The 14,028-nt window shown below is 34.5% G+C and overlaps 1 protein-coding gene across 5 annotated transcripts in view; it reads right to left on the bottom strand.

Moving 5' to 3' along the window:
• The window catches only part of st18 (ST18 C2H2C-type zinc finger transcription factor), a 63,298-nt gene that overhangs the window by 25,991 nt on the left and 23,279 nt on the right, over nt 1-14,028 (bottom strand). For 3 of the 5 annotated variants that reach the window (XM_026201517.1, XM_026201516.1, XM_026201514.1), the window contains exons 2-5: nt 9,125-9,232; nt 7,247-7,289; nt 2,955-2,985; nt 372-559 (exon numbers count right to left, since the gene is read on the bottom strand). In XM_026201517.1, coding sequence (XP_026057302.1) covers nt 372-559; nt 2,955-2,985; nt 7,247-7,289 — 262 coding nt within the window. In that variant the 5' untranslated portion in view covers nt 9,125-9,232. The remainder of the gene's footprint in view (nt 1-371; nt 560-2,954; nt 2,986-7,246; nt 7,290-9,124; nt 9,233-14,028) is intronic. The other 2 variants (XM_026201519.1, XM_026201518.1) reach the window with 1 other exon arrangement.

Genomic DNA, 14,028 nt, shown 5'->3' with positions numbered 1-14,028 from the left:
GGTGCATTCTATTCTCAGTTACCCTATTTGCATAATTATGCAAGCAACCACAGTTGCTTATAAAAAAGCACTTTTCCAGGCTGCATAATCAACCCGCCGCCACCAGTTTTTAATCCGGGTTTCAAAGAAGCCGAGCGCAGGAAATCGCCTTAATCTGGACACCGGATGCATGAAAAAACGAACGGGAATCGACTGCGGTGAACTTCCCCGGGATGGACGAAGAGACGGAGGGAGGGGGGGAGAGGAGACGAAGGAGGAGGAGGAGGAGGAGGAGGAGGAGGGAAACAAATATATGAATGCAACAGATGGTAGTTTAAAATTCAGCGTCAATTGTTCATCAAAACAGACAAAACAACAGGACATCTGTCTACCTGCTGGAGTGTCAGTGTTCCTGGGCGCGTCTTTGTCTTGAGCGCTTGCCAGGTCTTCCTCGCTGGGGCTGGGACAGGGACTGGGACTGTAGTGGCGGGGCTTCATCAGGAGCGATTTCCTCTTGTTGACCGGCGCCCCACGCCCCCCTTCTGCGGCCGCCCGCTTTTTACCCGCTCCGAGATGCAAGCTGAAACAGATCACGAGGGTCATTAAATGGAAGCGTCATGTCACAAATCATGGAGTATGATATTGGTTGAGGCCACTATTGACTTGGTTCTTTCAGCAAAGAAAACTCTTGTTATATGGTTCTTAGAGTAGCTATATGATGCTTTAAAGAGTAAATAATTCTGTTGCACATTCATAAAATGTGCAAAAAGATGCATTTACCTGACTACAGTTAAAAAGTTCAGGATCAGTATCATTTTTATTCAAATTTGTTTTATTATTATTTAAGTACTTTTATGCATTAAACTGATTGAAAGTGACAGTTAAAACTTAACATGTTACAAAATTCTATTTCTAATAGGTGCTGTTCTTTTGAACTTTCTGAGAAATTCTAAGAATTTTTACAAAAATATTAAGCGGCACAACTGGTTTTCAACATTAATAATAATAAAACAATGCCTCCTGAGCAGCAAAGAAGCATAAACAAATGATTTCTGAAGGATCATGCGACTCTGAAGACCGGAGTAATAATGCTGAAAATTCAACATTGCCATTGAATCATAAATTACATTTTAAAATATATCCAATTAGAAAACCATCTTTTTAATTTATAATAATATTTAAAAAATAATACTGTTTTTACTGTATTATTATTATTATTATTATTATTTATGCATGAAAATAGACTTATTTCAGACCCCAAACTTTTGAATGGCAATGTGAACAAATTTGAATGGGATTAACACTGGAGTTTCTTAATTCACATTTCTGGTCTTGCTGTAAATGATTAGTTGGGACACATTATTCCAAAAGTATAATCACTAATAATTCAACCTCTGAACCAACTTTCCATTTTGGGCTTCTTATTTTTCAACCCCTCCCCTCCAACCACTTATAAGAAACCACTTTTCATCATCCAATCAATTCCCAATGGATCAAATCAAGCCTGTCCCTGCATTTTGTCTCACTGAACATCCTGTTTCATAAAAAATAAAAATAAATTTAAAAAAGTCACAGGAGTAAAATGCATTATGTGCTCTTTGGGGCAGTGAGTTTGTTACAAAACTCATCAGGGCAGCATCTGAAATTCCCTGCAAGATGTGACTAAGAAAATCAGCATCACAGATCTTCATGTGTGAACTTATGTGTGAATACAGAGTCCAAAACACTCAAGCATGAACTGGCTCATTATTGTCAATGAGAAATCTGTTGCTATTATCAGCGATCTCGCTGCATAATAAGCAATGATACAGAGAATAAAATGTTTGCTGTAGGCCGATAACATAAAAAAGGTTAGTGTAGAGTATGACACAAAATGCACAAAAAAACTTGCACTAGACAATTAATAAGATGCATTCAAAAAAAATTAACAGTGGCCCCAAATAGTATTTTGACACTTAAGTCACACTTACTGTATAAAAACATAGAAATAAAATATTAAATAAAAAAGAATATATATATATATATATATATATATATATATATATATATATATATATATATATATATATATATATATATATATATATATATATATATATATCATATCATATCATATACAGTTCAAAAGTGTAGAATCAGTGTCTTTTTTAATATGATTTTGTATTATTTTGTATTATTTGTAACTATTTATGCATTAAATTAATCCAAAGTGAGTATTTCAAATATGTGCTTTTCTTTGGAACTTTCTATTTATCAAATAATTCTGAAAATAAAATGTTAATAAAATGAAAACAAAATAAAATCTTGTTTCCATAAAAATATTAAACAGCACAATTGAATATTAACAGGTATAATAGCAAATCAGCATATTAGAATGATTTCTGAAGGATCATGAGACACTGAAGACTGGAGTAATTAAAATTCAGCTTTGATCACAGGAATAAATTACATTTCAAGAAGTTATTTTAAATTGTAATAATATTATACAATATTACCAATTTCACTGTCAATTTAAAAAAAATTAAAATGCAATAGACTCATAAAGCATTAAAATTCTTACAGATCCAAACACTTTTAGTGTAAATTTATATATAATATACATATATTATATAAAATCCTAAAGTATAAAACACTAAATCAACCAACTTTAACTTTTAAAGTTCACTTTTCAAGCAAAAATAGTTCACATGTGATTTAAAATCTGTTGGCAGATGTTCACAGTTAATGTTCTAAACTAACTCACTTCTTTCGACCACTAAAAATCATCAGAATTAAAGTCATTGACCAAGAGAAAAGCTCTTGATTTGTGTGCAAACACAACTTTAATAGTTTTTTATCCGATGCAATTCATTCATTTTTAAGTGTGACTTAAAATAAGTCTTACATGTAACTTTTGACAGCTGCACGTATGCTGTAAAAGGCATTAGAAAAGGCACAAACTGACACTCGGAAGCAGGTAGTGAACTCTGGCTTACCTGGGCGCCTCAGCGATGCAGTCAGGCAGAACTGCAAACAGAAATAGAGAGAGAAAGAGTAAACACATGTGTTTACATTTCCACCAGCGAGACCGGCCCCTCCAGCACCTGCCTGTGATCCTTCACACACCTCTCGCTTTAATGTCACACTCAGACGGACACAATGACGGAGGCTCCTGCTGACTCGGTGATAGACGCTTATGTTGAGGATACAGCTCGTGTGGCATACAAAACATCATAAATAAACCTCCTTATGTGCTCTGTAAGTATAGCTATGGATAGTAGCAAAAAAGATGCAAATCCAAACAAAACAGAGATGCAAATAAGGCTTCAGGTTTTTAAACCGCATGAGAGGATCTGGCCTTGTCTAGTATCAGCTGACCCGATTTAGCTAAGATTTCAAGTAGTGCTGATGGGTAAACAACAACCTAGAAAAACTCAATAAATCACACAGATGAGAGATGCATGCAGTCATGCAGGTTTGGAGCAACATAAAGGCAAGAAAATTATGACAAAATCTTCACTTTTGAATGATTCGTCCCTTTAAGGTCAAGCATTTTGGGAAATGCCTCTTTGAGGAAGTAGTGCTGACTATCAAACAATCAACAGCAGCCAGTTCAGACTTTATTATGGGACTAAAAATGTGCCATCATTATCTAAAGAAGGTATTTTTTTATATGACTTTTATTGGTGCATCACACAGTAATCAGATCTTATAAAATATATTTTATATAATTTTCAATATATCATTTGTTTATGTTTGACTTGAATAAAACCATGTAATTTAAATGTTGCAACATGATGCACTTTTTTTGTTAAGATTTTGTATGGACATGGGGAAAAACATGAGATGGGTTGACTTTGCATTTGCTCAGAAAACTTTCGGATTCTCTCTCAAATCATTTGCTTTCTCTCACACAGCTATTGCATTCCGCCAACATCAGCCAAATCTTTACGTTCCCCAAAAAACGTTACGTTCATTCGCAAAATATTTGTGTTCTCTCATGAAAGGACATGTTTTCCTTTGCATTTTTTAGCCAAATTTTGCGTTCATAAAAATTCCCCCCAAAAAGTTGCATTCTTTTGAAAAATATTTGCGATCTTTTGCTAAATATCTGTGCGCTCTCACAAAACATTTGTTTTCTAGCCAAAATCCCTCACAAAACATTTGCACTATCTTGTAAAACATTTGTATTCTTTCATAAAACATTTGCAGTCTTTCTAAAACCATTGGTATTCTCTCTCAAAACATTTGCGATCTTTCGCAAAAACATTCTAATTCTCTCGAAAAACATGTGCGATCGTTTTGTAGCCAAATTTTGCATTCCCCAATAAACTTTGTACTCTCTATTAAAAACATATGTAATATTTCACAAAAGAATTGCGTTCTCTCACAAGACAATTTCTTGCCAAATTTCTTGCATTCCTTAAGAAACTTTGCATTTCCCCCTCCCCCCCCCAAAAAAAAAAACCACCAACAAAATTTTTTTCCTATGTTCTCTCCTTCAAAACAAAAATCTTGAAAAATTTAAATCTTGAAAAACTGCTAAAAATATTGCATTCTTATAAAATTTCTGCATTTCCCTCCAAAACTTTGCATTCTCTCACAGAAGAGACAAAAGTTTCCTGAAAAGTTTTGCAAGCAAATGCAAACATCCTTAAGGGGAATGCAACATATTTGCAAGAGAAAGCAAAAGTATTGCAAGCGAACACAAAAGCATAGAAATACCATCTTTCCTCCCATCACCATGTTCCTTCAGTGGCTCTGTACTCTTTCATAATCTTGCAGACTAAATAAAAGCTAAGGTAAACTGAACACTCTCTGACAGGAATGAATTGTTTTACATTTCATAAAGCATGTTTAGGATGTGCAATACTTCCACTTGGGGCAAAATTTGCAACCAATTACACAATGTAAAACAATACATGTATCTGGATTTGCATGGTGATAAAGCTGGTTCACTTTACTAAACAGTGTTTAACAATCGGGGATCTGACAACATGATATATTCAAAGCCTCGCTGTGAACCTAGTCTCACGAGATGTACAGACAGACAGACAGAGGAGGAATGTGTGTCAGTGGGAGAGAATGTCTCATTCACAGCTTCACCTCAATCCCATGGTGAAGACTCAATAAAACACCATCATGAATTTTTACCGGCACATTAAAGGGCCAGGCGCTCGTGAGAGGTACAGTACGCGGCTCTAAACACTTGAATAATGATGTCCCCTGTCATGCTTTAGCCGCTCTTTCCATTCACGTCGCCCTCCTTAACTCGTTTGAAAGAATATTGCCACATAATGAAGTCACTGTCTCTGCATAATGCATCGCCGTGGCAACCACACCTCTCTACAGCTAAAGAGGATTGATATTAAAATTGACAGATCTGATGTGAGACCGTTAAACTAACACTTCAGATCAAATGTGCGTAGGATAAGGCTGCGTGCGCACACATGAGGAAGCCAGCCTGTCAGAAGGCCGTCGCTGAGGCATTATGGGAAATGTGTTCACCTTGTTTATGTGAACTTTGTACGGGGCAAATATAATGCATCCCTGCATGTTTATACAAACCAATAATGCACGCTAAAGAGTGGTATGAGATTATGTTTCATAACAAGTGCTTTAAATAAATATTATGTTGCAGAGGTAATGGGTTATAAAACTTGATAAAAAAAATGATGTGAAAGACTTATTACGTCATTAAACTTCATAATGCTAAACAGATCAGTAGGTAATGTTGATTAAAATAAGAATATAAAAAGATGTAAATAAAAGGTGACATTTCTAACTATTTGAATAAAGACTATTGAGTATGCATAATTATTTATACGAGTGTACAATGCTTAGGTATAAAACTACACATAAGTAGAATAAATACAGTCTAATAAAATAAATAATATATATGTAAGATATTTTCTAAATTTATTATAATCAATAAATATTATGACAGATCAGTTAATGTCAATACTAATAATAATAATAATAATTATATATATATATATATATATATATATATATATATATATATATATATGGAAATAAATAAAAGTTAACATTTCTAACTATTTAATATAAATAATTGAGTACTCGTAATCATATGTACAGCATACAATGTTAAATATTCAATATTTAAATATTTAAAAACACAATATAAATAATTATCAGCTGATCTTTTGATAATTATACTAAGTAAGATGCAAAAAAAATTATAAAGTATAAACAACGGATAGCATAATGAATTATTATTTCATATAATTATAATGAATTAAAATGTATTTGCCTAATATAGTGAGATTGATTTAGTGATAATAAATAATATTGTTTACTTCAGTAGATATTGCTTGTTGTCTGTTCTGTTAGTGCCAGTTATTGAGAACAAAGCTGGAATGGAAGGCAACTTGAAAAATTATAGACCTATAACTTTAGCTAGTATCCTGTCTAAAGTGTTGGAAAAAATCTGTCTGGATAGGTTAAAGGTGTGTATTAATTTAGAAAAACAAGCAGTTTGGATTTAAGGCTAAACATGGTACTTATCTTTGCATCTATGCATTAAAAGAAATAGTAAACAAGTATAGAGATAAAAACGAATCAGTCTTTACGTGCTTCATCGATGCATCTAAAGCTTTTGATTTGGGTTAACCATGCAAAGTTATTTTTAAAATGAGACAAAGAGGCATGCCAGAATATATTGTGAGAATCCTGGTTTATTGGTATGGCCACCAGATGATGCACATCAAATGAAGCAATAAAAGTCTCTGCCCCTTTTGGGGTTAGTTTTGGCGTGAGACAAGGAGGGATTTTGTCCCCAATTTTGTCTAATCTTTACATGGATGATCTATCTGAATGTTTGGATGCTTGTAAAACTGGGTGTATAGTTGGGAATATTTTAGTGAATCATAGTATGTATGCAGATGATCTTAGTGTTTAGTCCTATCAGTGCTGGTTTTCAACAGCTTTTAACTATGTGTCTATCAAATATAAGGGTAAGTTCTATACAGTATCAGTCAAAGCTGTGGAGACATTGGGATTGGTGCATTTTGTAACTTAAACATTGAAAAACATTGAACTAGATTTGAGATATAAAACTACATAAAAACAATATTATATTATATTATATTATATTATATTATATTATATTATATTATATTATATTATATTATATTATATTATATTATATTATATTATATTATATTATATTATATTATATTAAACAGATTTAATATATATTTTATACAAATTATTTTAATACAATTTTATTTGATACATTTGTGTGTTTTGTTAGAGCTCTTACCATCACATGTTTCACTGCGATTCTCTTCACTGTCAGACTCCATCTGGAAAGAGAAAGTGGAAAAAAAAATAGTTAATAACAAATAGCACTTTTCAATTTCAGAGATGTATAATCCAGTTTAATAACTCATCTCAACAGGATCTCATCATCAGAGTGATGGTTAAGTTCCAGTCAGTTAAGGTTATTAACAAGTAAGCCAGATTAGTGTCATGCAAAGAGTTTCTCGCACTGCACGCATCTGATTCGCTTTGCTATTTCACAAACAGCACACCTCACAACTTCAGATCTCACAAAAGAAAGTTTCAAACCACAGGATTGCAGTAAATAACAGTAGTAAAAACCCTAATCCAATCAATTCCGCAACTCCTGGCGCATGCGATGAAGCGTCAGCGCGAAAAGGTCAGTGAACTTTACGACAAATAAAAAGTGGAAATTTCACGCAGCAGATCAGCTCCATTACTTGCATTGTGTGGCCTCCTTCATTTTTCGGCTTGATTTAATTGATTTCGAAACTACAGAAACAAACTGCCAGCGCAGAGAGAACAAACAGACAGGCCTTCACTTTTAAGAGGATAAGACAGGGGGCGAGCACAAATATAATAATGCAAAAACCAGTGACAAACAAAAGTAGTAGTTGTGTGTGTGTGTGTTTAGACAAAAAGAGTTGTTAATACTGCAGCACCTACTCACTCTCCCTCTCTCTCTCTCTCAGTTTTCTCTGCCAGCAGTGCCTTGCTGATCCCAAATAAAACCTATTAAATGTAATTATTCTGGGCTGATGGCGCTCTATAGCGGTCGGAGGGTCTGGTGAGCTCGGTGAGTCACTGGCTGGGCTGTTACTTCGCTTATAATGGGAAACATGACTCCTATCTCCCCTTCTCTCGGCTTGGCTGTTGTGATTGAAGCCACTGACCTGTCATACATTTATAATAGGGGGAGCAGGTGTGGCATTGATGGACCTTAATTTCCTTTAATAAACCTTTTATGTGGCCCACTCTTAATGCCACGCCGGCCCTCTCCCGGCTCCCGACGCGTAATAGCTTCATTACTTTTGATTACTGGGGGCCCCTATTGAGACAAACAACTCCCAAACACTATAGATTACATTCTGTAAAAACTAATGTACCTGATTAGTTCATTACACTCGCTCGCTCGTGTACACATAGACGCGCGCTAACGCACACCACGCCAGAAGTGGCCCGTCGCTTCCGGACGGGCTTTTCTGAACGCCTCTTGAAAGCCCAAACTATTAAAAACTGCCAGAGCCGGGTTTTGTTTGGCGATTTCGCTATTGTTTCGCTGGGGGAGTGAAAAGAAATCTTTTATTAGCCCCGCAAGCGCTGGGGTTTATTGTAACAAAGAGGAAGCAGATTTCCAGGCTTACGTAATTTGATATTTCTAATATTCTGAGCGGAAACTTTGACATGAGGAGGAGAGAGCAATCAGGCAACAGCTGGCTGCTAACAATCCCTTAAATAACACCGTCACCACCTTGCAAAACCCAACCATATGTCAACAAGCGCCGAGAACCTCAACAAGTCGGTTTCGAACCGAAACAACTTTGTAAATGATGGCCCAAGTGGTTCCAAAGCCAAATCGCAGACTCGTTTTAATACAGCAGAATTATTATTGCACAAGCTAAACCTTTTAAATATTGCCAGATTTAAAACAACAGATGTTGCATTCGATGTTTAACTGTTTGGTGCAACATTTTTTGACATTTTTAATAATTGATTAAGCAGCATGTAAATGCACACAAACATGGAAAACAGAGGTGAGTGCACAAAATGATATGTAACATACAAACAAGAATGTGTAAACTACACCTGCACATATGAGATAGTCTGACTGCTCTGTAGACACAATGACTAATTTTACCTTAGTTTGTTCGGCCTGTAATCAATAAGTAGTTCTGTGAGGTCCCTCTCCGGTTACTGCACACACGTTTCTTCAGCTGTTCTAAGATCTGAGTGTGACATTCATGCTCTGAGGGCAAAAAATGACAAAAGATGTCAGTGACAACTTGAATTACGCTTGAGGTGTTTACAGAGTATTTTTGAATCGCTAGTGTGAAATCAATTTTTACATCACAAATGTGTCCTTAGGTCAAAAACATGTTATGCAGACATTACTGATTATTGACAGTGTAAAACATTCAAATGTGTGGTTTTTACTCTTAAAAGGAATTTGCACTTGTTAAAAATCCCTGTAACTCAATGCATTCTGTTCACTTTAGTCAAACTGTATGAGTAATGATAAGACATTAAAATGCATGATATAATTAATGACATGGTGTAAAAAAAATTAAAATGAGCATTTGTTATACTAAAATCACTGTAACTTAATCCATTCAGGTCGCTTTAGTAAAATTAATAATATGATACACTGTAAAAGATACACTATAAAAAATGTGCAAAAATCACTGTAACTCGCGTAAATGCACCCAGTGATCTTAAATAATATGATAAATGACAGATGGTAAAAAACATGCTGTTTTTAGTCTAAAAAGTGATTTTTAGTTGTTAGAAATCATTGTAACACTGTAAGTTATAAATAATATGATTAATGACACACTGTAAAACATTAAAACATGCTGTTTTTACTCTAAAATGATTTGATTTGCTATGAAAATAAAAAACATTAAAAACTCAATGTACTCAGGTTGCTTGTGATATATTTCAGTTTCTAGACTTGCTTGGACGACTACATTTAGGAGTTGCTGGGATAGAAACATTTCAAACAGCGCCGTGGAGAAACCTGGGAGCGGATTCACAGACAAGACCTCATGTGGCTTTCTTAACAAGATGCAAATTGATTGCTTGACAGAAATCAAATAGCTTGTGTGTAATTAATATGGTTAATCCGGGAAGAGTTTTGTGTGATTGCGCGCATCGGGACAATTTAAACGCTGCGCTACACAACGCCTGAGCTCCGCTATTGGTGAGCCATTCATGCCTGTTGGCTTTGAGGGAGAGAAAGAGAGAGCTTTGTGTTAATTATGGCTAAAAACTCCCAGAATCTTTTGCCCCCCACCGCCGGGGACGAGGAGGGGCCCCCTCATTAGCATAAGAAGAAAGACGGCCCATCATCTGCTGAATCATTATAAGGGGGTTTCTCTCTGCCTCTTCTGCACGCAGGCAGCGTCCCTCTGAGAGCCGGGCCGCTTAATGTGCATGGCCTCGCAGTCTCCAAGGAGAACGCGCTTCCTGATTCAGCGTGCGCGTGTCTGCGTGTCTGCGTGTGCGCGCGCGGCCGGTGCTCTATGCCCTAACCCATCTGCTCTTTTTCTCAAAGCCCCGTCTGAGCCGAATGAGAGTTGCACTTTACAGCCTCTGAGCATCAATGGGCAGGATTCGTTTCAAATAAATGACACGACGACCCTTAAAAACACACACACAAAGAAGATTAGTGTTAGCATGCGCAATTTCTTAGTAGAAAAAAAATGAATGACATTTTGTGGTCAAAACATTAACGCACACACGCTATGATTAAGACAGAGCATTTCTACTCTTTATCACATGAATGCTAGCATCACCGAAAATAAGAGGAACAAACAGACAAGTGCACAATGCATATGGTAATTATGTTTGTTATCAGCATCACAATCGCTCATTTGATTTAACTACTCAAGGGACGACTGCTAGTAATCAAACCTCAAATCATCTTTATCTTTATAATGGCATGCGCAGAAATGGGTTAAATTACAAGTTTGGAGACAATACTTGTGGGTATCCTGTTGATTTGAACAAACAAAAAACAAACAAATCATGCATTGACAATTATGCACTTACAATTAAAGTTTATGGGGACAGCGCACAAGCTTAAACACTTAAACACTTAAAGTTGAGTTTTAACATATTTCACCATTATTATATTTATTGTAAGCACTTGAATTAATTTAAGGGTATCAGTAATCAGGTGAGTGTCACTGACGTATTTTTAGATATATCAAACATTATAATTTTTTATGTTAGACTTGAGGATGTGGATACAAAAAAGGGATACAAATTATTGAAAATAATAGCAGTAAAAAACGAATTCTGTGGTTAAATGATAGAAAGTGATGGTTAAAAATTAAACAAAAATAAAAAAAAGTCTCATATTATTGTCTTTAAGCTACTAAAATATTTTTTTAGCAATGTTTATATTTTTTATATTTTCAGTTTTCTCAAGTCAAGTTAATGTTTCATCTAGATAGTTTTATTAATATTGATTACATTTTTAGTCATTTTAGTATCGAGGTCAACTTAATCAAAGTGAAAAATGTAAAATAAAATAAGTTTTGAAGTTTAAAAAATATATATTTATGTTATTTCTAATAATGTTTTTTATTTTTTTTATATAATAACCCTGGCTTATAACAGTTCTCCCATAGGCCTCCACACTTTTTTTTTTTTTTATAACAATGCATTTAATTCATAAATAAATTGCCAAATCCAGAATATGCCTTTAAACCTTTAAGGCAAATTTTTTATTAAACATGCATGCCTTTTTTTTTTTTAAGTCCTCTTTCGCTTGAATTAAGATGTTTCTTTGCATCTAGACTTTGGGAAAGAAATAAGCATAGCAAACATTCGAAGCGCACTCAGTGCCCTTGTCCTTCCTGAATGACTGTTATGATTAGATTGTACTTTCAGTGTAATTACGGAATAAGCACTATGTGGCACTAAACAATGAATAAATAAAGACCTCCAGCTCTATCTCAACCCAGACACCCCCCTCTCTCCCTCTCTCTTTCCTTCCAATCACCTTTCCCCATTTTCTTCTCCTCTCTCCATATCACCTGTCTGTGCTCGTATCGCGCATAGAGAGTTATGAAGACACAGGGTCTCATTGCAAGGTCACCCGCTCTCTTTCTATATCTCTCCCTCCTGCTTTTTGTTCGTCTGTAGCGTCTGGCTGGAAAAGGGTTAAGCCAGGAATGGATTTAATTATGGAATGAATGGAATCACAATGCGCCTGCAGCAAGTTTGTGCCTCCTTATTTATTAAAGCTGCTGATGGTCCAGGTTTGATGAGCCACTTCGGGCGTAATTGAGTCATCATACAAAGAGGGTTCCATGCATTCAGAGAGGTTTTATCAGCTGCAAACAGACCTGATTACTGGCAATTACACTCTGATCTAGGAGGATGGTGGTGGGGGGCGGGAGGGGTAACTTGTGTGTTTATAGTTTACCCCAGGAATAATTTCCACATTCATTTTACATGCTAAGTGTTTTTCTGTTGCGGCATAATAAAAGCGCAAAATAAGAGATAGGGGTGTTTTACTTACATTTTCCCCCCGCTCTGCATGTCTTACTGTAACTAAAAAAAGAGGGGAAAGAAGAAGAATAGAAGAAAATAATTGCGACTGAATGCGAATCGGAAAAAAGGCTGTTGGGGGTTTGTTTACACACTCTTTGAAATAAAAAGCGAGCGGAGGTGTGAAACAAACAAATTGGGTTGAGCTGAGTACAATCCATTATGTATTATTAGTGAAAATTAATTAAATGCACCTTAAACATCCAGTCAAAATAAGACATTAAAAACATGTATAAATATAAACAATGATAAAAAGCTCACCATTTAGGCCTTCTACATAGAAACAAAGACAGAGAGATGGGAAGAAAAGAGGCGCTCCAGATTAGAAGGGGCGGGTGTGTGTAAACGCAAGATATCAGTCTCAATGTAGTTCATGCCAGAGACTTTAAACTGTGAAATCTGAGAACTCAAAAGCTGCTATTTTAACTTCTGTTAGCTCCTGGAAGATGAGGCTATGTTTTCTTTCTAGGGCAAGCATAATTAGTTTCAGTATAATTACCTTAAAGTGCATCATCTGTCCCTAGGTCTAATGTGGGAGTAACTTCAAAGATACACTTGTTTCCAACTGTTTAAAGCATTTCTCATCTGATAAATTATTCTAGGAGAAATCTGCCAAATGCAGATGAAAAAAAATAAATAAATAAAAAAAATGATTGTTTGTGATGAAAATAAGCATTCGTAAAGTTAAAGCTTGTGCAAACAATTCTGCAAAAGTGACCAAAGAAAATAAATATACACAAATAAAATATACTGTAGAATAATTTAGAGGAGCGAGACAAGTTTGAGACCATGACTCATAATAATGCCATTTTTTTAATAAATAAACAAAAGATTTTATACACACTATAATTTAATTTAATTATAATTATAAATTAAATACATAACATTAAAAAAATTCTATTTTATAATAGTTGTTTATAATAAGGTTCAGAATGGAAAATTAGCAAATAAATAAATAAATAAATAAACAAGCACATAATTTATAAAGGTATATTTTTAAATAATTAATATATATATATATATAATATATATATATATATGCTTGATAATATTATTATTTTATTATTAATATTATTAGTTACTGCTATTATTATTTAAATTAGCTATATATATATATATATATATACATATATTTTTCATAATATGTATTTAATTTGGAGTTTTCAGCTTCTTTCAAAATATTTGAACAACTATTTCCAATTTTACGTCATCGTAGTCAATCCATATGGAAAAAAAACTAACATTATTAATAATTTCTCATGGCAGAATCACACACACTCAAAGCTAAATATTATTGTCAGGCACTTTAAAATAATGGCTAAAGTCAGATATGAAGTTCCCGCTTTCTACTGAAGCACTTTTAAAGTCCCGTTTGAACAGAAAGCGATACTTTTAGTCATTAAAGTTTAATAAAAGTCTTTTAGGACATGGATATATATTGGAAAAGTTACTGAGCAATGCAAATAGCCGCTATTTATGTAT

Source organism: Carassius auratus, chromosome 24, assembly GCF_003368295.1.
Source record: "Carassius auratus strain Wakin chromosome 24, ASM336829v1, whole genome shotgun sequence".
In the NCBI taxonomy this organism is placed as follows: Eukaryota; Metazoa; Chordata; class Actinopteri; order Cypriniformes; family Cyprinidae; genus Carassius; species Carassius auratus.
This window is presented reverse-complemented; position numbering and strand designations above follow the sequence as displayed.